The 27547-nt window shown below is 37.0% G+C and overlaps 1 protein-coding gene across 1 annotated transcript in view; it reads left to right on the top strand.

Annotated features, from left to right (window-relative positions):
- Positions 1–27547, top strand: part of KCNJ6 (potassium inwardly rectifying channel subfamily J member 6) — a 161946-nt gene that overhangs the window by 47565 nt on the left and 86834 nt on the right. Inside the window, exon 2 of the mRNA XM_032186099.1 lies at positions 367–415. Within this exon, the coding sequence (XP_032041990.1) occupies positions 391–415 (25 nt within the window). The 5' untranslated portion in view covers positions 367–390. The remainder of the gene's footprint in view (positions 1–366; positions 416–27547) is intronic.

Below are 27547 nucleotides of genomic sequence, written 5' to 3'. Positions count from 1 at the left end.
TTTCCACACATTTTGTCAGAAAACCTGAACACATACGCAAATTATAGTACAGAGGGTAAAATGGGAGAATTTCTTTCTCCATTATCACTGTGGATGAATAAGTTCCATTACTCCAACCAAATACAAATGCATACACAGATAAATAAATATGTTTCATTCTTCAAAGTTAATACAGTCCAGAGACTACAGGAAACAAAAAATAATAACAAGGGCACTGGCTATTTAGAAGCAAATATATATCCCTAAATACAATAGAAATATATGAAGGAGTAATGTCCTTCCCTCACATTGCCACTTGCGCTCAAGTGTATTTTATATATATATATATATATATATATTTGTTTTTTATTTTGTCTGTTCCCCCAGGAGAAGCCCAAAAGAGAAACAGAGATGGCCAAATTGACAGAGTCAATGAGTGAGTACAACAAATAGGAAGTTCAACTACTTTCTTTTTCCATCTGTTCCACTGCCTCACATAACACCACAAAAACAGAAAATAGTGCTTGCATTCAGGGATCTCATTCCAACCCTGTCTTCACTCCTAATTTCATCATAAATCATTCCACTCCTTCCAAAGAAAAAGAACCCCTACAGGAAGGACTTCTATTTTCTTTGTTCACTGTTTAAATCAGCTGTGTTTGGATATAAATCCAGCAGAACTCCTACTTCTTGTTTAACTTCATGAGCTGGAATTTCACTTCAAGAGAATGTATCTACTTGTGTATGTAATGAGTGCCTAATTTATTATATTCAGGTTAGAGTGTAAATTTCTTCATTAGCTTACAAAACGACCCACTAAATCCAGTGCAATTATTCAGGATTGTTACCTATGCAAGATTTATCCAACAGGAATTATGCCCAGAGATATTTGAGAAAAACTTTCCATTGATTTCACTGGTTTCTAAGACACATATATTGTCTTGAATATGCAACCCAGAAGTCATTTGTGCTTCCTCTTTAATACCAGATCCAGATAATGGATTAATGCTTATAAACACTCAGCTGAGAGACTCAGACAGGATAATCTATTCCAGAATAAGATTTGGAGAAAATTTAGGAAGAAATCCTGGCAAACAATCATCTCTTTCCCAAAACAAATCTAACTCCACAGCCTACGCAAGCTTAAGTAAATTGTCCGGAAAGAGAGAAATCTTTTACTCTGTTTAACCAGAACCCATAGAAAGACGGAAACACAGACATACATAAGACTCATTTACATTAGAAAGTTATTTCCTGTTGTTGTTATTGTTGTTGTTTGTTCTGAAAAGAACTGTTGTTAGGGCAGCACTCCCATGCCTTTTTGCTATCATGTTTGCTCTGCTTCCTTTTGAAAACATTGACTGTATTTCTTTACATATGTTATTGCAAGGTAGAATAACCAATGTTAGCTATAAAAATGTATATATTATTTCAGTATCAGAAGTGATCTATCCCACAAAAAAATTCTGCAGACCTGGGAGAAACAATAGAGGCATCAAAGCATCCATGTACTGGAGACCATATTCCTAAAGTTTTGTGCACACGTACAGAACTCAGATGTCAGTCTAAGAGCTCCCCTCCAAACTGTGAGTCTTACTAAGCAGTAGCAAACTGCAGGGAACAGTATAAGATACATGGCAATCTACTGATGGGTATTTAAACTCTAGTAAAGCACTGGCTGGAGTTCTTTCCATTGATCTGTGCACTGATATCTGAATGCTGCTGTGTCTATTTCTTCTCCCCCACTCTGCTTCTAGTAAGACCAGGCAAAATTCAGGTTTCTAAGGGAGGCTCATAGATGATATTTTCAGTTTTTCGGAACAACAAGATCCACATCCCTATGCCTTGTCAATTATTAGTAAGTAGAAAGAATTATTTCTCAGTGGTGCAACAAAATCTATGAGGTAACAGAGGAAAGATCAACAATACAGTTTAGCAAGGTCCAAAAGGACAAAAAAAAAAAAAAACAAAAAAAAAAACAAACAAAAAAAAAACAGACCCTCTAGAAACTTTGTCCTCTTCTCTGGCATAAAGAATAATATGCTCCACTAATTTCTATGGATGTACAATGTCATTCTTAGTATCATCCTGGGACTCCATCATTTCTCTGGCTTTAATGGATACTGGGTAGCTGTAGAATGATGCCCTAATGGGTGGAATGGAGATAGATGGGATGATGGAGGAAAATGTTATCAGAAGTGGAAGGAGATAAGTAGTATCTTTCCTGTGCTTTAAGTATCGGATGGGCTTTGGACAGCCTTTCAAAGACAATGTGAGAACCTCACCAAAAAGATTTAGGTGAATGCAAGCAACTTTCTGAATGTCTTAAAGAGCAAAAGGACTGTCATCCATAAAAGTCCATAACTGATCAGGAGGTGTTCAAAAATACACTATGCAGCTCCCTTAGGATTCCTGTTTTCCTTGTGAATGATTTTTATTTTGCTTCTTTTAAATATTTACTGCTGCTTCATATGAGTATTTGTTCATACTTCATGCAAATATTTTATGAAATTTTCCAATGGATTCATAAAATTTTAAAATATTTTTAGTGTAAGTCACATGCTGGAAGGAAAAACCTCACTGAATATACCACAGTGCTCATGATAAAGCTAATGCAGATTAAAAGAAAAAAAAATGGAACGGTAAAGCAGCAAACTGCCATATGGGCAAAACAGGTCAAATAGTTCTTAAAAAAAGCAAAGGGTGCTTAGACCTCTGGTTTGGATTGCAGAGCCTTTTTCTTGCAACTGAGAAAATAAATAAAGGACTCCAGAAATAGTTTGTTCATGGCACTAGTATGGCAAAATGATTATTTGCCCTTCACCCAAAAGCTCTACTTCTTCTCTCTTTCCTCTTCACCTTTTTGCACAATTCCAAAATTAATATATCACCTTCCCTCCACTTCTCTATTTTGTTCTCTCTACCAAAATGCTATGATGAAGTTACCAAGCAAGTTACCAAGGACCTATATGATGATGGAAAGATATGAGGTATCATGACAGAGCCCTGCACTTGTGTGTGTTGAGGAAGCAGTCTGCCTTGGGGGTTAAAATAAGAAAATAAAATAAAAGAGAGAGAGAGAGAGAGAAATCATTCTGATATAACAGTTAAAGTGCAAACTAGAAAAAAATGCTGTGCTAAATTTATTTAGGATAGTCACTAAGAGCTGATATATAAGCAGAAATGTGTAGCACACAAGAGCACTCTTTGCCCCAAGTTATTATTTTACAACACTTGTACAAAATTAATACAAAGCCACCATAATTGCATTGAGCCCCAGGGAGATGTCCAAGAATTCCTTTACAATGCCTTAAAATCCATATGCATTCTGAAATTTCTTTATAGCTTGAGCTGGGCAATTTACCTCATATAATCTTAGAATATTTGAAAGCTGAAGTACAAATGAAACCAGGAACCAGAGTGTTTTCCTAATGCTTTTCTTTTTCTTCTGTTTTTCTCCTGCTTCCCATGCACTCTTGGTCATTTTTAAACCAAATGATGGTACTATCTTTGTTGGGAATACCTAAAGCTCAACAAGCAACGTAGTAGAGTAAATATTAAGCAGCACAGGGAGGTAGCAGAAGTTTGGTCTGCTGTATTTAGAATTATAGAATCACAAAATGGTTCGGGTTGGAAGGGAAAGACCACCTAATTCCTGCCCCCCTGCCATGGGCAGGGACACCTCCCACCAGACCACATTGCCCAAAGCTCCATCCAGCCTGGTCTTGAACACCTCCAAGGATGGGACATCCACAGCTTCTCTTGGCAGCCTGTGCCAGTGCCTCACCACCGTCTGTGTAAAGAATTTCTTCCTTATATCTAATGTAAATCTACCCTCTTCAGTTTAAAGCCATTACCACTAGTTTTATCATACACTCCCTGGTAGAGTTCCTTTCCAGCTTTCTTGTAGGCTTCCTATCAATACTAGAAGACCACTATAAAGTTTTCCCACAGCCTTATGTTTTCCAGGCTGAACAACCCCAACTCCCTCAGCCTGTCTTCATAGGACAGATGTTCCAGCCTTCTGAACATCCTCATGGCCCTCCTCTGGAATCACTGCAATAGGTCCATGTCCTTCTTGTGCTGGAGGCCCCAGAGCTGAACACAGTGCTCCAGGTGGGGTCTCACAAGAGCAGAGTAGAGAAGGAGAATCCCCTCCCTTGACCTGCTTGCAACACTGCTTTTAATGCAGCCAAGGGTACAGTTGGCTTTCTGGATTGCAAGCATGCCCTTGCCAGCTCATCTGCATTGCAAGCATTTACTGCCAGCTCATGTTGAGCTTCTCATCAACACCCTCAGGGCTGTTCTCAATCCATCCTCCACCTAGCCCACATTTGTGTTTGGGATTGCCCCAACCCAAATGCAGGACCTTGTATTTGGCCTCTGTGAGGTTCACACAGGCCCACCTCTCAAGTCTGTCAAGGTTCCTCTGGATGGCATCCCTTCCCTCCAGCATGTCAACTGCAACATACAACTTGGTGTCATCAGCAAACTTGCTGAGGATGCACTTGACCCTACTGTCTGTGTCACCAACAAAGTTAAACAGCCAACATTAATTTGTCCAATATGAAATATTAGATACTTTAGAGAAACATCCTGTACTGAACTATTCAGTCCTCAGAAGTGATCACCATTTTGAATAAGAATTTTTATAAGACCCTTAGTGAGCAGCCAAATACAGTGATACCTTGGCAGTAGCTTAGAAAATTCCTTTTAGGTCCCAGTATTAAGATGCTGGAAAAAATCTCCTCACCAGTTTCTCCTCCTGCTATTCATTTAGTCACAGTGTGCATCATGTTCCTGAGCTGCCTCAGGTGAAAGAAACCTGTCTACATCATAGCCCCTAATAAGCAACTATGAGATGTCTGTCTTATGTCATGGGCTACCTGGATTCTCCTTTTGCAACATGATGGCTCTTGGGCTTGGATAGCAGCTGCAAAGCCCTCCTCAAGCTCCTGTTATCTCCAAAAACCCTGCCAGGGCTGTGTTCTTTCTTGAGGAACAAGTGCACTTGTCCCTTGTCTTTCATCCAGACCTATCTTTGAGGCTTATTGGTTTACAGACAAGTTTGGAAAAACTTTTCTCCCTAAGGTAACATGGAGGTCCAAGGTCTCAACTATGAATTATGCAGAAGCATGGATATAGGGTGCCATATGATGACTGCAGCATAATCAATGTGTGACATGAGCAGTGTGAACTTGCTACAGGTTACAATCAGAAATGGGCATAGCTGGTTACCTTGAACCAGTTAAACAGAGAAGTGACATCCAATTAAGATGCCCTCAGGCAGTGAAGGTATGTCAGAAAACAGTCATACTTGTTCTGGTTCTCAGTTAAGCCACAGTTAAGCTCCTGTGTTAGACCAGTCAGAAGCAGAAGAGTTGGTCAAAACAAGGATGTTTCTTCATTTGTTAAAAATACATACATGTATATCCCAAACGTCTGTAATTATACTTTCAATGTTAGTGAAACAATGAAGACCGAGACCTTAGATTACTCTGAATAGAACCTTCTAAATTATGTTTGCCATTAATTTTACTCGGAAAGAAAAAAAAAAAAATGTTTCAAGTTAATTTGAAAGACTTTTCAGGAGCACACAAACGCTAGGAGAGGTCTGTTTTGTGATAGAGTGCTTTTCACTAAAGTTCTCTTTTTATCTCCAACATCTAAATCTGAAGTGTCCCTAGTGCTCTCACACTTGTAGAGAGGCTTTATGAAGAGAAAAAATATTTCTGCTTTGAATTACTTTAAAGTGACAGCATTTTCAGATTTACATGTACTAGGGTAGTTTCTGAATATTATTTTTTTTTTTTTTAGCAATTCTAATTATTTTGAGTTTTAAAGCAGAAAAGAGTATGGTACATTACAGTAAACACATATCCAATATACTATATATTGGTATAGAATATTGTGAACTTTCTACTTTTTTTTTTTTTCCCACTATACTGCCCTCATTTTCTTTGTGGTTTTGTTAAGAAACATGACCCTCTTTACCATCACATCACAAGTTGGTGGTACATGTGTAAATGCTATCTGGTGTGAACACAAAACCAGCTGTACACGCAGAGTATTAGGAATTTGAAGAAATGATCCTAAAAGCTGCATTTCTGTCTTGAAGAGAAATCTAGAAGATTTCTAGAAGATCTAGAAGACTGATTCTTTCGCCTCAGAAAAGAATTTAAAGTACAAATATCCAGTCCAACATTTTCCACTGATGTTACATGTGATTAATTAGAAAGAGCAGATTTTTACTTGGCAAAATTCAAGTGCAAAAACTCCAGAGGGTTCAGAAAACTCATACATAAAGTGACTTACATGTGTGAGAAAGTTACAGACATTTATTTTCAAGATACTCAGTTATCATTTCAGGGTTAACCTTTTTATAAGAGCATGCCAATAGTAGAATAGTAAGTTTGTTTTTTTTTTTTTCCAAAATATGCATTTTCATCATCTCTTACATTTTCAGTAACAGAAGAGCTCTGCTATGATAGATATTTCTGTAAAAACAGTTTCATAGAAAATATTAAGTCATAGAGCTACTTGTTTAATTAAATAGAAGAACTAATTACTGTTGACTTGAAGGTATACATAGATTGACATAGTTTCTTTCAAAATTGATTACTTAAGACTTTGGTCAAATTTAAACTACAAATAACCAGAATGTGTATTTTGTTATTATTGTTATTATTTCATCAGCAGTTAACTAACGTATATAATGAAATGAACAGAGAGAACTGTGCTATTATAATTAAACAAAAATACAGTTTATTCCACATAGTAAAGGTCACGTTTGGACAGTAGAATGAGATTCTGAAACAGAACTTCATTATGCAAGACAGCAGAAAGTCCTTTTGTTTCAGTGCTGCTTTAGAAGGGGTTTAGGAGAACTATGAAATAATAACTGCCCAAGATACAATAGAAACTTGTCTTAATCAGGAAGATGATTGACAGTATTTCTAGTACTGATTATAAAATAATGTGAAGAGTTTTTGCTCTTCATTCTCTTAGGTTCCAGGTGTCTTTCCTTTAATTTCTCTCTGCAAGTATGAGGGAAAGAAAAATTACTTTTTTTTTTTTTCTAAATGAAAATGAAGACTCTCATATATTCCTATGATTCCAGAAGCTTAGTACTACTTTATTAAGCTAAAATTTCTGTGAAAATTAAACTCAAATTATCAGGAATGAGAAAACCAAGAGCTGAATTATAAATGAAGTAATAATTTCTGATTGTTTTTGAATTTCTTTTTCCAGAAAGAAGCTGTGAGTGTAGATAGGCTATGTTATTGAAGTGCATATTATTGAAGTACAGTATTTCCTGTTACCTACAACTTTAACCAAAAAAAAAATAATCTATTCAGGCTGCTTTTTGCATGAGAGGTGTGTGTTTCAGTCCTACCATTAGTTTTTATTCACTCAGGCTTAATCATTTCTAAGACAGAAGCTATAGTTTGTCTGACAATATCTAAGAATTTTCAGTGCCTTTGCTTTGCATTGTTATGGTTCATATCACAATGGAGCTAGGTTATTACAGTCATATGCTTCCTAAAGTAAACTCTCACCTTCTACACTAAAACTAAGTGGTCTAGGCACAAAGACATTTGGGAAAAAAAAAAAAATCTTCCCACAACACCACTCTCTACAGAACTCAAACAGTCATATCACTACAACATCTGAACAGCACAGTGAATCTGGATGAGATTAGGTAGGAGGGAGAATTAGGGAGAAGAGACTCTTCAAAGAAGACACAGATGTTGTTGGACATGACTGGACTTTAAGCTTGTGTGGAAATTTAATATCAAATGCAAAAGTTACTTCAGATTTTAAGTACCAGTTTTTAAGGACCTCTTTTTGGGACTATGCTGGCAAAAATGAGGTGGCTAAAGTCCATGTTGAGGCGACATTACCTCATTCATATACCCTTATAATAAGCTATGTCACATACAGACCAGTCAGCATTGCGCAAGCACTGACAGTTCTGTATCTCTAGCGGTTTTGTGCTTGGTTTCACAATTTGAATGCTCTCCTAATACAGAACTTTTCTGTATTTATTTAACATGTGCTTAAATCTTCCAAAGGTGCTATTCATTAACAGATTTTGTTTGGAGAAGTGAGCATTATGTAGCACTGAAAGAAAAGCCCTCACTGTACATGTAAAAAAGTAGGAAGTTCATATTCACATAGGATAAAGAAGACATTAAAAATGTCTGAGACACCAATCAATTGTCTTCACGGTGAGCAGTCGAGATGAATGAAATGGTGAAAAGCAGGATCAATGTTTCTGAAAGCTGTAGAAAACTATTTAACTTAGATGTGACTTATTGAGCTATCAAGCAGATAAGAGACCATAATGGATTTTAGTTCTAGGAAATAAACATAACATGATCAATAGCAAAGAACTGTTCAACAAAGAACAATAGCAAAGAACAGGTCAACTGTTAACAGAAAAACAATCCAGGAAAAAAAGGGGAGGGGGAGGGGGGGAGAAAGATGGTATCTGAGATATACAAGAACAGCTGTTTATAAGGTAGCACCACAAACATATTGGATTCTTAAACTCTTAGACTTTGAACATGAGTTGCAAAGGTCTCCAGAATCAATGTCTGGAAACCTCATAGGACATGGTATGATAAACTATTTGATGTGAAAGAAAAATATCCCACTGTATTGCAAAAAGAGAGCAGTTGCATTATTCAATATAAACAATAAGTGAAAGGTCTTATCATGGTATTTTTGACAGATTTCTTTTAAAAGTCTACAATCAGATATTAAGCTAACCCCTAAAACTAGACTATATTGTCCCTGCATTTTTCACCTGCCTCCATTGCTCTTCAAACATTTGAGAGGGTATATCAGGGACCGTATTAACAATATTACAGACAAAACAATACCTACAAGTTAAGTTCTCTCTTGTGTACAGCACACATCAAATCATTATTTCTGAGCCAGTGCCTGTACTCATACCTCAGGCTCTGCCAACTTTATTTACCACTATTTCTTTTGCCATAAAATATCTTGAACTACATGCAGGAGAAAACCAAAAAGACTCCAGTGAGAGTCATTCCCAGCAATAAATGAGCTGTTAAAAAAAATAAATAAATAAAAATGTGCAGCACTGTTTCCTTTCAGATGCACGGACTGGACTGCAGTGATTGTGCAAAGTGGCTCTTCCACAGTCCAACATCTGTCTACTACAGAATCCAGTGTTTCCCCCTTTGCCATCCCAGTCAGATACATTGTACAGACATATCTCTCTGACAGAAAGGAGGGCACAGTTTTGTGCACCTCTCTGTTAGAAATATGAACTGCATGAAACTGATGTATAATTAGAGATTGCTCCTTTTTCCTACTATCATCCTTTCTGTAAATAATTCCCCTACTTTCCCTCTTCAAATATTTGCCATCTTACAAAAAACATACTCTAACCCCCTTTATTTAAACTGTAGGGTTAGATTTTATAATCACAATTCAACATTCAGTGTCTCGAGTCTTTGTCAATCTTTGCTAAGCACCTTCCACTTTGTCATTAATGTAAGCACACTTCTTAATCCATATACCTATAAGCAAAATGATGAAAAGCAGTAAGGCTTGCTGAAAAGAAAAATATTACTGGTAGCAGCTGCAGAAGACATGCAGCTCTTACTCACCTAATTGGCAATTAAAAATAAATGCTTAAGAAATATGGAGTTTCTTTAACTCTTAAAACAGGAGTAGGAGCAACAAAGTTACCTTGAGAAGCGTAGCTCTTGCATTTGTATATCCCATTTCATCTGGAAGTCATCTGCTGGATGTTGGAGTCAGAACCCAAATATGACTTTCTGATGTTAGTTTGCCTTAATATCTTACAACTTCATTTGAAATAAATAATTAAATAAATGTTGGGCTAAGTGAAATTTTCAGAATCAGTATTTATACAAAATAAAACTCCATGTTTCCTCAGGACAGACACGGCTCAACAGATAGAATAGTACCATAGATAAGCACACTACTATTTACCCTACTTGACAGCACCAGCTTGTGGAAAGGGGAGCTGGTGAAAGATAAGTTTCAGAAAATCTTAATGCCATCACATTTAGCAACACATCTGAGGAAATACTTTCACAGAGCATGTAGTTTATGAAAGAGTTTGTCACAAAGTACTATAGAGTAGGCAAAGAGTTTAAAGGAATTCTGGCTGGCATGGAGTACAAACATTCAGTGTATTAATTCATATATTAAAATATAAGGAGTTAGAAGGTGATAATCCACATACAGAAGGAAGTGATACACTAACCTATGAAAACTAGGTAAAAGTTATTCTGTGAACGGTTTATCCGTCTGCTTGATAAACTGCTTTATACCTCCCTCTTCACCACTTATTACCATAACTATTACTGGCCCTACAAAAGGAGTATCATTAAGTAATTATAAGATAACTTTCCCCATCTTCTTGTAACTTTAAGGCCAAGTACCCTTTTAATCCATCATCAGTATGGGCCACCTGGGGCTACCTAAGCAGTTGCAAGAGCTTTAAGTACAGCTACTAAATTATTTCATTTTTGTCCCAATACCTTAGAGATCCTACCAAATAACCAAAGAGGGCCAAGGTAGCAGCTTGTAAGGAGACAAAAAACAATGACATGTCTGAAGCTGTAAGAGTTGCTGGCCACCATCACAACAGTTTTCACTGAGACCTGTCCTTCCCTATCTGGGTCCTTCCTCACCTTGTTAACCTGGGAGCTGAGAGCAGTATAGCCAAAGAGACTAGAGACAAACTTCACAATACTGTTGGCTTGCAAAACACAGTCTTTTGTTCTGACATCCATCAAGTCACTAATGTTTTAATTGTATGTAAGTGACTGAGTTCAGACATTTGATGAAATTTAATTGGTTATTTTATCTCAGAGGTCAGATTTTATGGTTCTGTCCAACTCCAAATCTATGTCTATAAATCTTCACGCAGCTCACAATCTATGCACAGAACAATATAAGGCTCTGTTCTACTACAATTGATTGTGAATGGCATACAGAGATGATTATGCTCCCAAATCATGATACTTTAAATTACTGCTTTAGTTCATTCACAAGAAACAGAATGATTGTCATCATCTGACAAATTTATCTTTGTCAAGCTGAGTCTACTATCTGTATATTGCAGGTTTCTTCTGTTGCTCCTAGGAACTTATGCAATGGAGTCACGTCACACGTCATGAAGGGTTCACTTATCTAGCTGTAAATCAAAAAGACAACAAATAGCACAATTACTTGTCCTTAAAAGTGGTACATTTTTGTTGAGTTTAGAAAACCTATACTTTCACTTGACAGGTTTGGGAGGCAGTTTAAATATCTTGTTCTGCTCCATTTTCTCATATTGTTTGAACAGTTATTTTAATGATAGGCAAAGAATAATATCCTCCAGAACCTACTGAAACATAGAATACCATATTGGAGTACATTTTCTTCCTTTTTTTTTTTTTTTTTAATAAGGCAGAAAAGATCTACAGACCTCCTGCTAAGTCAGTTTGTTTCCTATGGTATATTGCTCTCGCATGTATTTGAGTGTCTTTTTGGTGATAACATTTTTATTTAGGGGAGTATTACTATTTAAGGCGCAAGTAGCTCATGCTGTTGTACTAATTTGTGGGTGAATGTTGCATATTTTTAGTACCCATTCAATCACATGTGCTGTAATGTTTAAAAATGAATTCATGAAAAGCATGACACAAAACCCATTAAAGTGAAGAAAAAAAACTCCTACTGTTTCTCCTACATCCCTAATTTTATAAGGTGCTCATGAAATTAACATGAAAAGGAAGGAAAGAGACTTATGAACTCATTTAAATGATTTCTTTACACGAGCAACTCCGACCAAGTAGAACTCTGCATTAAGGTACGACCCCCCACAACCACCAACCATGGAGAGCAGTCCACACAATGGAAAGACTGACAATGTCAAAGTCATGAGCCTGTGATCAGTTTTGAAAACCCAGTGTTATCTTGGTTCATTCAGTGCCCTTACAAATGATCTTTTGGATTTTGTCGTGCACTTGATTGACATTCACAAAACTTCCCAAGGCTGCTGACAACAACAACAACAAAAGCTTGCAGGTATAAGGAAAACATTATAAACAACCAAATTTCAAAGTAGCTTAAAATGGTGTAATTTTAAAGTAAATTTCTTCAATTCAGAACAGTTTGCCTTTCTTCTGTTGTAGATCTGAAACAACCATGTAAAAAAATGTTGGACAGGTAGACTGGTAGCAGAGCCTGATTCAGGCTGTTGGCACACTTCTGTTTGCTGTTCAGAGACACCTGTTGACCTTTGAGCAGATGGCTATGAAGAACAATCAGTGTTCAATAGCTGAGTCTAGTCCTCTGAGATCCAGAAACATGAGGAATAGGAGGCGGTGGACTCCATAGCCAATTTCACAACCTGAATGTTTAACTACAAAGGATGAATCTTTTGTCCAAGAGTTTGATATAAAGCCCTGAAGAAACATTGTTGGGAGTGCAGGGCAGGTAACCATGGGCATTAGGTTTCATTTTGTGCAAGTGATTTCATAAAAGATGGTGTGTCGAGCATTTACATATGGGCCATTTGCGATAGGTATTAGTTCCTTCCTCAGACATCCCACTGCTTAGAACTGGTTTGTTGACTCTTTCTGCCTCACTAGGAGAGTTCAGTTCCCCATGGAACGTTTGATTCCTTCTGTGTTTTGGATGTTACAACTGTAAGAAAACCCTTCTCTTCTTCTTCCTCTCCTTCCTCCTCCCCACTTCCACTTCTGCTTCCAAACCCTTGACAGAAGAACTTGCAGATCTATTTCTTCCCACTCAATAGCAGAAGGTCTGGAAATACTTCTTAAATGCAGTTGAAATTGGTCAATAGTTTAAATATTTTAAAGTCATAACATTGAGGAATAAACAAAATCAATAACAGCATATGTCTTAGAAAACTAGTTTAAAAATCCAAGGTATATTAAACTTGAGAAAAGCCTTTCCAGTAGTCCTTGCAATTGTTGTTGATTAATGAAGTTATCTTTTTTTCCATGGCATTAAACAAACAATCATAGTGGAAGAATTTAATAATTTAAGAATAAGATAAGGCCATAAACCAAGAGAATTATACAAAATTTATATTGTACAGAGAAAATATTGTACACAGAAAGTAAGTGCTGAGAATATGTATTTTTAAGTTCAGTAGTGCCATTAGGTGATGAGTCTTAATTTTAAGAAACTCTTTTCAAACATTCTTTGGAACAGAAAAGAGGTATACCACTGTGACAAAAGCAATGTTTTTCTTTTTAAAAAAAAAATAAAATACTCTGAAATGGGGGCTGGGGGGAATCTCATCTTTATCAAGAGATTATAATTTCAAATTAAGTCTGCATTGTGTGTTGCTATAGAAACCCCCATTTTGTGACATGTTTATGGGAAAAAAAAAAAAAAGTCAAAAATTGCATCTTAATGAATGTGGATCACACATAAGCTTCCTCAATATAGCAAAATAAAAAAGAAGTTTCTAACAGAAAATGAATAACTACCCAAAATAAGGTGAGCTAATTAAGGTCATGGGGAAAGGACATTAAATCCTGAAGTGACATATGTCATGTTCATTTTTCAACACTTGTCTCCGCCTCACAGATTATGTATTAGATACTGCGGGAGTCTGATGGATTGAGAGGCTTGTTGCCATGGCAATATTTGCTGCTTTGCTGGTATTCCCTACAGAAAGGAAAGGATTTTTTTTCCTACTCAGTTAGACAAATTGGCTATATATAGCAAGAGATGTTGGAGAACTGAAACAGCAGAATCTGGTGAGGGCAGGCTGGGGGAAGGACTGACATTTATAAGTTTAAGGAATCACAATAGACCATATATCTTTGAGGAGTGAGGGAGGTTGCTGAAAGAAGGAAAGAGGGAAGGAAAAGACATGGGAGAGAGGGAAGGAGAAAAGGAGAGAAGGAGGGGAAAATGCTTATATATTCATAATATATCTTGCTTTTAGGGGCCAGGAAGCCAGAAAAGGAGAATAGGTACTGTTGCCTAAGAGGAAGCTACAACTGCTGTTTTACTATGCTTGAGATGGTTTATAGCTTCAGGGAGAGCTAAAAGGTAAAAAAAATAAATAAATAAATAAATAAAACTCTCAAATGGGCAAAGAAACAATGGAATTGCTTACCACTGAAATTGTCAGTATAAATCACAATTTGAGCTCCATATATAAGCCTCCTTCTTCTTTCTGTTCCGTTTTTTTTTTTTTTAATCTTTGCTCACAGCATTTTTAAAGCAAGGTGTTGATACAATTTCCACCCTCCACTTGGCACAGTGAAAGCAAATGTGCTTCAGTCAGATGTTAGGGAGTACTGTCTCTTATGTATGGTTCTGTCTGTTGCTTAGAGGTGTAGGAAGAGTGTGACAATGTGGTTTCATTTTAATATTAGCCCATCTCAGCCAAGTATCTACAGATTACTGCAGAAAAGGAGAAAGAATAAAAAAAAAAAAAAAAAAAAAAAAAAGGAAGAAAAGAAGGCCGGTTCATTTCTTCCTCTTTTCCACTCTTATCCCTTTTATACACAGAAGTGCACCAAGCAATCTACAGTATTTGCCTTGAGGCTTAGAAAAAAAAAAAAACACACTATTCCAATAAGACTGATCAGGCAGCTCTAACTGTCTTTATTGCTAATTCACTTGCAGTGCCCCTATCCACTGTTTCTTCTTCCCTTTCACGGCAGACATCCATTACAGTTTTTAATTTTTAGAGTATCAGATGCATATAGTGACCTGTAGAAAAGATGATCTATGGCAGATCATTAATACAGTCCTTGCCCTGGAGAGTTCACATGTACTAGAAAGAAGACCAAAATGACGAATGTGTACATGTATTTCAGTGACCAATACTGATGGGTAGTTTCATGACTATGGTTCATCCTGAGGAAACCCACTTTTAAGGGGTGCTAGGTGACAGAGAGAAGAGCAGACCTATAACAGGGCTCTGATTTCTTGTGCATTCTGAAAAGCATAAGAAGCTTTAATTTAATAATAGAAAGGAAAAGTGCTAGCAGAGACACAGAAAAAACTGGGAACATGCTTGCAACAGTGAGCAGTGGAGGGGGATGTGAGAGTATATGTTTGCAGAGGGGAGGAAGGGGAAATCTGAGCAGCAGATTTACAGTGTGTATCAGTCTATGTATATTATACAGAATGTATATTACTGCAGCTTTAGTAATACGATTAGATAGAAAAGATGTACAGGATCATGATAGAAACACTTAACACATAGTGAGGAAAAACAGGGGGAGTTAAAGGTGGTACTAAAATGGTGAAATGCTATGGAAACAAAAGGAACAGAGCCCTCTGTTCACACCAAAGACTAGAACTGGAAATGAAGGCAAAAAAGGGCTTTTGAAAGGGAGGAGCAGAGCACAAAATCCTTTCTTAGACATGCTAAGGTTCAGCCGTCAGACCTTAGCAGAAACAAAATAGAAATCAGAGAATTCATTATAGTTCAGTAAAAACAGAGAAAATCTTAATGTCTTATGTTCACCTGTATAACTTCACACAATTCCCACATTCTTTGAGAGTACAGGTACTAGAAGACATGTCCTCACATAACTCACCATTCAAAACAACCACACAGAGAGGTAGAGGATGATGAATAAGTATCAGAAGTAGAGAGACTATTGGGACAGATGGAACATGTTAGTGGGATTGGGGCTGAGTGAGCAATGGGGAACAGGACAGATAGAGGCAAGTTCCTATCACCAGCAAATATATTTAACCCACACAGTTATCAGAGGTTGCTGTGGGAAGGAGTTAAATCGTTGTTGTTGTTGTTGTTGTAGTTGTTGGTTTCATTTGGTGTTTTGGCTTTTTTTTGTCTTTTCCTGTGTGGAATGATGTTTCTTTAAAAATAATCCCTGCACTATAAATGCTAATACGCAGTATGTTAAAGAATAAAACATAGTAGAATCAACAAAAGTGAATGAGTGACAGTTTAAAAATAAATAAATAAATAAATAAATAAATAAATAAATAAATAAGGGGGGAGAGAAATTTAAAACTCAATGATGTCAGTGATCCAAAGAGAAAGAACAAGAGACCTGAGATTCAGAAAGAGAAGACTACAGAAAATTCATTACAGATCTACAGAAACATAGAAGGGATTGATGAACTCTGTTGCTGGAACAAACAAATGAAAGAGACTATTAGCAACCTGAACATGAGCAGTTTCAGAAGAGTTGCACAAATGAATGCATAGATGTGGTAGAAAAAGACAGAAAGTTAGGGTTGTCAGAGGTGAGCTGTGTCTATCTAGAAATCTTTTGTCAGTCAGCCTCTCTATGATTAACACTTAGAATGCCAGAAGTATTAACTACCATCATTAATTAGCATCATATCATTAACTAACCATAGTAAATAACATCATTTTAACTGATGTTAAAATAACATTTTAACTCATTATGTTGCTGAAATCTTAGGCATGAACAGTGAGGATCTCAAGTGCATGGCTACAAGGCTGCAGGTTACCCTGCCAAGATTTTCAATAGAAAATAAAATAAATAAAATAAAATAAAATAAAATAAAATAAAATAAAATAAAATAAAATAAAATAAAATAAAATAAAATAAAATAAAATAAAATAAAATAAAATAAAATAAAATAAAATGACCAGAACAAAGATCTGGATAGGATACGCAGCATCAGGCATTCCCAAGGTGGCAACAGAACAGATGTGGTGCTTTAGCGTTTGTCTCCCACCAGCAGTGGGGAAGCTATTAGAGAATCGTCTGTTATTGATTCACACTGCTTAGAATCCATTTATACTGGCTGGTTTTGGAGCCATTACAATTTACAGTCTGTCATGTAAATTGTTCTTTGTCTGTGAAATATTGATCTATTAGATATACATGCCATGCATGCACAGTGAACACATGGACTCAAAATCCTTGGGGATTTTGCTTTTTAAACAACAGATTATTGCCTACATTCACTAACTACTTCTATGAGCAGCTCAGTAATTTCAGGTTTTAATGTCCTCTTCAACCCTCTTTCCACATAATCAGAGGTAATATTTGATGAACTAGGGATTAGAGACCTGAGGGTTTTTTCATTTAAAATAATGTTATTTTTATGTGCACAAAATATTTCTTAAATACCTTAATAGATATATACACACATATACGCACAGATTTGTGTTTATATGAATGTATAAGTGTCTTACACAAATTTTGATTAGATAGTTTAGTTCAGAGGAGATGGTGATGGAATGACTGCTTGGGTGGGAATTTGTTTTGATTTAAAACCTTACATTGCCAGTAACATAAAAGAGAAACTGTTTACAGTTGGATCTGTAAATGACAGTGAAGTATGAGAATAGCAGGTAAAAAGCAATTTGGTCTATACATATTCTATACCCATCAGTCTGCAGTGAAAGACTTGAAGCAGCTGTGGTTTCAGAGTGCTTTCAAGCTAGGAATAGCCAGACTTATCATGCCTGGAAAACCTTCAGCTCACAACACCTGCTCATGCATTTCCTCCTGGGTTGTCCTGTGGGGCTTTCAACACTGCGTCAAAGTACTTCGCAGAAAATAAAGGAAGTTATTGCTGTCTTCACCTTGCAGGCAGAAATTGAGACTGGAGCTCAGAATTACCTGCCAAAGACCTCTAGAGAAATCAGAGAGAAGGGCTACCACTAATGATGTCCCAGGTCCCAGTCCTGGCTTCCCAGTTGGCCTTCTGCCAAAGAAGCTAAACTTTAGCAGTGTCAGGTGCAAAAGCTTGGTAACCAAGATTAAAAACAAAATCTCCAGGTCTCAACTGAGCACCCAGGAAATGAAGAGTGTGTGGTTTTAATGACAGCCAACCAGAATTTTAATTAAGTATTTCTGTAACCTTTCAAATAGGAGAATTAGATGAGAGTTGGGGACCGAGAACTAAATAGTCTTCTCATTACAGTGTCATCCTTTTTACACACGTGGATTTTATGAGTGAAAGAGAAATTAGATCTACAACAAGCCAACTTTTTCATCGGATAGGCCTTACACACCCACTAAATTCTATTCCTTCTGCAGATGGAGATTTCTCTAGGGAAAATAAAAATAAATAAATAAACAAACATTTAGAGACTATATTATTGATTACATATGTCCTAACTTTCCTAACTTTTTGGCTTTAAAAAGATCTTTTAATACAGTTGCTTTTGAATACCAGCTCTTCTTTTTAGAAGGGAGAGGAAACTGTCTACCATTGTACCATGACAGGATATACATGGGATGCATGTGTACACCCCAGGAGCAGCAAGCTAAAATACAGATCCCATACTAGTGCAGCAGATTCCCTTGTATGGCACAGAAATAACTGCTTGAATGGCAGAAGGCAGCTCTCATCTTGCTTAAACCAAGCACTAGAGAAACAAAATCTACTAAAATAGCAAAGTCTGTGTTAAACATGTACTAGTGGCTTTGCTACATGATCAGGTTAGTCAAGTGGAAAGAGGCACAGTTTGCTCTGAAACTCAGTGCCGATGGGTTTGATGGGCAAAGACGTTGCTAAAGCTGCAATCTGATTCTGCTGCTAGCTCTGACCCATCCCATGAATGAATAAGCCTAACTTTCAGAAAGAGAGGAAGAGAGGAAGAGAGGAAGAGAGGAAGAGAGGAAGGAAGGAGGGAAGGAGGGAAGGAAGGAAGGAAGGAAGGAAGGAAGGAAGAAAAGAAAGAAAGCATCAAGCCACCTCAGCATGACAGATATCTGCACCTCATTGTAGAGATGAAGGAGGCTGTCAGAGCTCTCTGCACTTGTTGTGGTGGCAGGTGTTCATTGCACTAGAATCACATACAAAGAAGATTCAGATTCTCTTCTTCCTTTTTTTTTTTTTTTGGTAAAACTTCTGGGCTACTTCCACCCATGGGTCTTAGAAAGCTGAAGAAACTGGTCCTCATAAACTGAGAGAAATCTGTATGGCAGTCGGTTGTGGTTAAAATGCCTCTTTGGGATTTAACATCAAAAAAAAGTGAGCTGGCAGTATATTTGGCTTTGCACATCATGTGAAAGTCATCTAAGAGAATCACTGGGAATATGTTCTCACAGATACAGTGGAGAGATATTTTAATTTTTCATCTCTAACTGCCTGTAAGACATGTAGTAGATCACTTATTCCTCACAGCAAGGTGGGCAACAGCATTCACTACCACATATGAAAATAAGCATTAGCAAAACACCAAAAAATTCATGCATAAAAGAGCTACTTGATTTACCAAGCATTTCACATTCACTCAAAAAAAAAAAAAAAAAAAAAAAAAAAAAAAGTAAACCAGTTTACTATTTAATTGAAACGAACATACATAAATTCCCCCAAATCAGTTAAACCAGTTTCAGAAAGACATGAGGATCTGCTCTCTTCATGACTTCTCCTGAGGAGGGATATGGCAGAAAGCACTTGTCTTTAGAATACAAGGTTCTCACAATGTTCATGGTAAAATCCAACTATTCAAAAATTATGACCTGTACCCTGTTTCCCTCTAAAAATCCAACATACTAATGTATTTTTATTTTGGATTTGAATTAATGGAGCAGTCTTTATGTACTATGGAGAGAGCAATAAGAATTTCATCTAAAAATGATCTTGAAATATGGTCACACAATGGACTAAGAAAACAGTCTTTCAGGAAGCTGAGTTTCAATGTTTTTTTCCTATTTAACAAAAAATGATAGATCTGGAGTCACTCCAAGTGCACATACATATACAGGTTTTGAAATAGAAATTAAAAGAAATCAATTAGTTCATCTATAACATCTATTCCTACAAAGCAAAATATGCATTTTGTTTTATTTTTCCCAAAATAATTGAAAGTATTAAAATGGATTGCTATCCTTTAGCACCATCTTGAGAATAAAGTGACAAAGATCATACAGTTTATTTTACTGCAGTAGTCATTTCTCCTATAGCAGCATAGAAAACTGATGGGTAAATCCTTGTTCTCTCTTCCTGTAATCATTACTTCACATTATTTTACATTCTCCCCTCTAAATACATCGCAATAGCAGAGAGTTATGTCACTGAAGGTTATTTGCTACTAGTTTCATTATATAAGCAATACAGTTTAGAAAATGATAGAAAGCTCTGCAGCTACATTGACAACACCTTAATGAATTTTCATTTTAAGATATATTCTAACTAGCTTTGATGGAAGGCAGTACACAAAAGTTATGACCTGAGTTTTTAAAGGTGATAAATATTATGAAGACTATAAAAACATGACAAGCAGGAACTGCTTCTCTGTACCTTATGCAATTATTTATTCCATCTTCATAATATAAATAAAATGTTCCTTGAAAAATCCATCTTAAGTATTATTAAATTAATATTATTAATATTATTAGAGCCTTTTCCTAGAAATAGCTAGCAAAAGCATTCATTTCAGCTCCCTTAATGAATTAGAAACAAAAGGTCATGAAAAAGGAAATAAACAGTTAAACGGAAAAAGCTATATAAATCTCTTATCTTCAAAGTGTACCAAGAATCAATCTTAAGGAGTGTTTACAGAAACCTAGGGTCACATTTGCGTGACACACACATAGGTGTGCACACATTAAGGTAGACAGATTTGACAAATTTTCTAAACATTCACATGCATTACTTCATATATCTGAGGTTGCTAGGGATCTGACATTAACAAAATTAATAATGTATTAACTGAAATTCACTTCATGTGTATTTTAGTAAAATTGTATAGGCAATATTTCAAATCAATGTTGTCTGAGAGATTTTAAGCTTCTGTCATGACAAAATGGTTGTGCAAATACAAATGCAATGGATAAAGCCAGGAGCAGCTCAGAGAGACACCTTTAAGTTTTCACTGACAAAACTGCCAGTGCATCTAATTATTGTGGTCCTGTATTCCTAACAGTCATGCAGATCCTGGTTCTCTCACAAACACGCAACAAAGAGCAATCAATTACTGTGACTTTGCAGGTTGTTTCAGCATTTCTGATCTGTTATTATTTCCCAGTAGCACAACCTAACAGAATGTAAGCTGGACAGCAGCAGGCAGCTTGTGATTCTCAGAGACCAAAGATGTAATTGTGAGAACCACCAAGGAGGTCATCTCATCTCAGCATGAGAAGTTATAGGAAGTTGTGTGCACAGATTCTTTGTTCAGCCTAATAAGCCCATCACAATACTTTGTGAAGACAAAGTGAAAAAGTGCCTTCTTTCCCACCATGCCTCCTTGTCTTGTTCTGCTCCCACTAGCAGAACAGGTTATCATTACTCATATCATAGGGTAGCTTGGAAGCATGGCACCAATGCTCTAACAACTGAGGTGCCTGAGGAAAAACAGGTCTTCTCTGATAGCTTTCCATCTGTCTGTGTTCCCTAACAGGCTTCTGCACCAAGGAAGCCCACAGAGTTTTATTACATGCCCACACTATTTAATAAGGACAAGCGCAGGGATTACATTTGGCTTATGAGGCATTTTGCACTTGTCTGAGAACATACAAATTGAATCATCACCATTTTCCGATTTTAGTGTTTTCTAGACAAGAGGTGGTCATATCTCCTACCACTATGAAGAACTTGGTATGAATGTCTCACCCTCTGAGGACAGCCACTCTGTCCCCTGTGTCTTGTCCTTGCTCCACTTACTGAGAATTCCCAACCATACCACACACAAGAGGGGGAGTGAAAAGGCCAGGAGAATACTCTATCTCCCTATGCCGCTATCAAAAGTATAACATGTTAAAAAATAAAAAATAAAAAATAAAAAATAAATAAAAAAAAAAAAAGCAGAAGATTCTGGGATTCTGGTGACAGCATTATTGACGTCAGTAGTGAGTAAAAACCTAGAGTTCTTCCAAAATAATCTACCTGAAAATAAACCCCAGAAAAAGTTGAAAAATGAGCATTCACTTCAGCTAAAGTCACAGATCAGATAAAAGGTGTTTCTTGAACCAAAGGTTCTTCAGTATCTTTTGTGAAGCTTATAAATAAGGAGCTAAAAGTCTAGCAAAAGCCTCTTTGCTCCCATTCTTCCCAAGGACATCTTGGTTTTGGAGCTCAGTGCTATGAAGGCATGAGCAGATTTTTGGTTTCCGTAGTGGCAGTTACTGATGCTGAAGCCAGTGAAACAGCATGTCAGAATCTGTGATACTTCATATTCCAAGGTCAGAACTTTAATCTGTGAGCAAAAGGCAGAAAATAAAAGTATGTATAAATTAAAAAATAATAACTAATCACAGAAAATTATCATTTTAAGGGTTCCCCTGGATATATAACATACAGTTCCCAGATCCAGAAGGCCAAAATTCCCCTGCAAGGAAAAAACACTGTGCATCCGACTCTGCTACCTTCTACAATACTCTTAAACCATTTGCAGCAGTGATGATTCCTGGGTGCAAAGAGGCTGATGCACACAGACATCTTTGTCTTTTGACCCTGCCCAGAGACCACTTCTATCTAGCTTACAAACTAAGCTAGTTCAAGGCAAGTCTTCTAGTTGAACAGTACTTGTACATACTACAAACAGTGAATAGAAAGCTATTTAAGAAAAAAGAAAAGGGAGTGTTTTTAACAATCCATTGTATATGGAGGAGTAAACAAAGCAAAACATCACACAATGTTTGTGCAAATGAACAACATACATGCATTGAGTACTGTAACACTTCACATTACAATCGTAATGACTCTGAGTTGCCTGAATTTTTGCTTTAAAAAATGCATTTGCATTTTCCCCTAGGCTAAAATAACCAACTGCAGGCTGGATTTCGGTATGGCAGTTTTCATGTGCAAGTTCTAATAAAGCCTTGGGAAAAGTCCATAGCATAAATTCACCTGTTTATGAGACTCTTAATGGTATTTCAACAGTCATAATATTGTTGTTGCTTTAAACTGTGTCAGTAGTTACCTAGTTTAAACTAATTGCTACAGTCCTGATAAAATAGTTTAATACAGAGGTTTAGAATGAATAGCCTTCCTAGCCAAACAGACAAATGTCCACATACCTGCTGCAATAGACTTTTGGACATCTTGTCGCACTGGATTATTGAATACAAATGCAGAACTAAAAGATAAAATCTGAAATCTGACTTTTGCATTAGAACTAAAATAAATCATCAGTTGTTGTAGAAGTGGGTGTAGGGAAGTAAAGCAGATGTTGTCAGTGTGAAGGAACGCACCCTCTTATTAAGGGTGTCTACTAATGCTTACCCTTTTTTACCCTTTTATCTATGTGTAACTTGTTATATAATTATATTACATTCGTCTGCAATGTAGTCCTCTTTGATAGAAAAACCTGTCATCTGGAGAAATGAAGGTCATGTAAAATCACAGCTCTATTTATCAGAAATTAACCAAGAAAGCATCAATACAATTTTTATCTGATAAGCCATTATAGGCATTTTACTGATTCCAGTATTCCAGGACAGACTCTTGTCCAATGCTCAGGTCCTGATCATGCAACAAGCTTAAATGACATGGGTGGACCATTGTACTTTGTTGCTGAACTGAAGCCTCAGGATATATCTGCAGTGCAGTCCCCACTGTGACGAGAGCTTGTGCAAGCATTCAACGCTAGTTTTAAACCAGCTGGTGTGGACCTGCCTAGCAGTAAAAGAGCATCAGATTGGAAGTTCACACTGAGCAAAATCTGTCTAGTAAAGTTACAGCTCTGGCACAGGGTAACAATAGCTTGTTTTTGGAAAAGTGAGGATGCTCCCACATGTTTCTGTAGAGGTTGGCCAGAGAGACTCTGCCCAGAGATCTGAGCTGCCTAGCAGGCAGCTCTCCAGTCACTGCAACTCACAGTGTGCCTTTTTAAGGCAAAAAAAAAGCAGCAGTCTCCGTGACATTTCAGGCTCAGTCATACCTAGTCATCAATTAAAGAACTGAATATTTATTCAGCTGGTTAGTCTAGACTGAGCACTGTCAGCTGCTTTCCCTTTCAGTTGCAGTTAACGCAGGTCAACCCATGGGGTTTTGTGGATCATCCTATGAAGCTACAAGAGTCTCTTCACTGACCCACTGGTACCTCAACCAGCCATTCCAGATCCTTCAGGTCCTTTCCCTTGAACCATCTGCCTTACTTAATGCTGTAGCAGATCGGGATTAGAGGTAACCTCATAACTGCACTAGAAGTTTTGCAAGGTCATCTCTCTCTCTTTCTCTCTGTGCAGTGGTTTAAGTAAACTCAATGCTCTGGAAAGTTCGCACTCTCACAGCTTTGACATAATCATAAGCAGCAATATAACTTGCTTGAAAAGCTGTCTGATAAGGAGCATATAACCTGAAAAAAAAAAAAATAAATAAGATAAAATAATATATATATATATATATGTCCCTGCCCTAGGGCTCAGGATCAGTGAAAAAAGCACTTAAGCAACTCAGAGCAAGAGATAATTTAGCAGTGAAGTACCAGAGCATCATTTCTTATGCTATTCATTGGTTATTAACTCATTTCTTGCAGACATACCAGATTTTCTGCCTATTTTACACTGAAGTTACATACACAGTGTAACTATTTCATTCCTATCAACTGAAAAATCAAATGCAGTACTACAGTAAACTGAAGACAGTCAGCTAACCTGGGAGAAATTCATATCTGCTTCAAGAATGAGTCAAAAGCAGTTAACCTACTTAGTTCCATTAAAGCCTCAAAAACAAATTGAAATGGGGAAAAATATGCCCAGCCTTATGCAACTCTGTGTATTTGGATTAACTTTCCCCGTAAATACCTAAAGTAGTGGTTATCTGTCTTATAAAGATATATTTCTTTTAAGACATAACAAGAGTTTCTGTAAAGCTGGTCTTGAAACAAAATGTGTAAGCTGGCCACTTTGACGTGAATCAATATTGGAGGATGAAGTCACACTTAATCATTTCATGAGGATCTGAAAGGTCCCTCAAAAAAGAAGAGAGCAAAGATATACATGTATATAGCTTCTGGGTCTTTTATTGTCCAGATGTGAGGACACAATGGAAGAATAGAGAGAATGAATTCAAGCTTCAGGCAGATGAATAATCCCAACACAGCAGAACAGAACAGAAGGCACTGGTGGGCAAACCCAACTTAATGCATGAAGAAAGGAAGACACTTGAAGACATCCTCTAACTGGTTGTAAGCCAGTTTCCCAATTAGTAGTGTAAAATGAAGGGATGATTAGTATGACTATTGTCAGCAGTGACTGTATAAAACTCTCCCAGGCATTGACCAACAATAGTCACATTTGAGATACTACCTGCTATCCAGCCTTGGAGACATCAATTAATTATGCACTGCAGCAGTCTCAGGGCATACACATTGTTTTCATCCACATTAACAATGCTGAAAAAACATCATAAAATTTTACAGAGATTTTGAGTTTTATATATTTTATTCTTCCACTTTTCAGTAATCTCATCACCAGTGCCTCCTCAGTGACTCCAGTGATTTCATTTCCACATATATAAAAGGTGTAACAATGCTGATTTGTCTTTAAATAACTTTACTACAGACGTGATATATATTATATATTATAAATGTATATATATATATATATTATATTATAAATGTGCCTTGGCCAGTTTGTTCTGCTATCTACTGGGAATGTAAGCAGTCTACTAGACCTCTGGTATGAGGAGTGATGTTACCACAGGGCAATACAGGGTCGATTAAGGACAGAATTTTTTCCAGCTTTAACTCTTGGTATGAGTCAAGCTCTTCATACTATTTAGCGTTTGTATTTGCTTAGGTTTAATAATACATCTTCAGTTGTTTGGGGGCAAAAAGAAAATAGCCAATTTGCTAGGAATGTTTGGGCAATGAGAATTCAATTGATTTGATTTTTGTTATTTAAAGGCATTGCCACATTATATTTGAGCTCCTCTGAAACATTAATTTTACCTTCCCATAGGACTGCAGCATGGGGCGGTGTTGTTCCCTGAGGTGAAAGCACAGGCCTATATTTTCAAAAAGTCTGAGCTGAGCTGTGATGCACTGCAGCAGAAATGTGGCTGTTCAAAGGGAACTACAAAATCCAAATCCCCCGGTGTCAATGGACATGTGGCAGAAATTATTATTATTATCAATAATAATAATAATAATAATAATAATATGATTATAAGACTTGCTAGAGATCCCAAGGGATGTCTATGAAAATACTAGGAACAGATTTCCTAGGTTCTGTACCTTGGGCACAAATTCAGTGTTCTTCTCAGACACATTGTAGTATAAATCTAACTAAAGTTAACAGAAATACCCCAAGTCACCCTTAGAGCTCATTACTAGCTCCTCAAATAGTGTAAATATGCCAGTTAGCCTGAGAGGAAATCTAGTCTCATTTACACACTTTGCACAGGAAACCAATACAGTATTAATCACTTCAGCATAATCCTGTTATTCAGCTCACAAGTAAGGAATGGGCTGCTATGTTTTGCCTTCAGCAGCTTTACCTTTCATCTAATTTGGAAATAAGAAGCTGGTAGAATGGATTTCTGCCTATGAAGATGGTGCCTTCTCCATATATACTACCCAGTGTCAGATAAATTTTTGCAGCTTTACAGGCAAAACTGCTTTTCTTTTACAAAGTCTGTTTGCTCATGTGCTAGAGATGACTTACTGTTTGGCATCTGGGTATGATGAGCTCTCCCCTGAACAGCAGCCTGGTGTCTGTTTGACCTCTAAGGTGGGAATGAAAATTTCCAGTACACACTTAGTTCAGAAGCATAATTTTACTTTTCATGACAGGTGCATGCACACCAACTGTTCTCTTGTTTGCGTCCGTGCTCAGTTGCAGTGCATATTCCAAGTGGGTACATTTCTATGCATATTTGCAGCAGAGGTAGATCTCAGGCAGAAGGGTAAAGGCAAAGGGGAATCACAGTTCCCTAGTATGAAATATATTAACTGGCTTCCTGACAGAGAGAGTCCAAGGCTCCTCACATGCCTTGCAGATCTCCTTGGACCAGGGATGCAGAATTCTGTATTATTTGTGCTAGAAAAGGCCCTCATCAATGTGCCAAACTGTCATTAACTAATCAGTGAGCAGCATATACAGAGTAGTTTATCTTACTTCAGTAGGAAATGCCCCAGAGTGAATCTTTCATTGAATTCCCAGACTGCTTAGGTACAAGGAGGATTTTTCAGTGTGCTGTGAACTCCTTTGCACAGAGTAACTATTTTGAGGACAACTCAGAAATAGCACTGAGAATTCTCAGGATGCAGACAATACAGATCCATGTCAGCTGGCTGTCATTTTGACAAGTAGATGGCATGTCGGGAGAATCTGGAGCTTTTCTCGTTCTCCCTCAGGCATGCGCACATAAAGCCTAACCACCTTTACTCTACAGTGCTAGAAGAACAATGCAGTATTTTAAGAGCCCACGTTTGTCTGTTACTGTCAGCTCATAGTAAAAAATACTTCTGAAGGAAATCAAGTTTTTTTTGCTAGATGGAACTGTGTGCTTGGCAGCTGGGTGAAATGTGTCACTCATACAAGGAGAGTTATCAGTCTCTTGAAGTACCACAGTAGCACTAAGGCACAGACAAGAAGAGATCCATATCAGACTTTGCCCTGAAGCACCTTATGATGTTTGGCAGAGCAGCTCCAGCAGTGGA

The sequence above is a fragment of the Aythya fuligula genome, chromosome 1 (genome assembly GCF_009819795.1).
Source record: "Aythya fuligula isolate bAytFul2 chromosome 1, bAytFul2.pri, whole genome shotgun sequence".
NCBI classification, from domain to species: domain Eukaryota; kingdom Metazoa; phylum Chordata; class Aves; order Anseriformes; family Anatidae; genus Aythya; species Aythya fuligula.
This window is presented reverse-complemented; position numbering and strand designations above follow the sequence as displayed.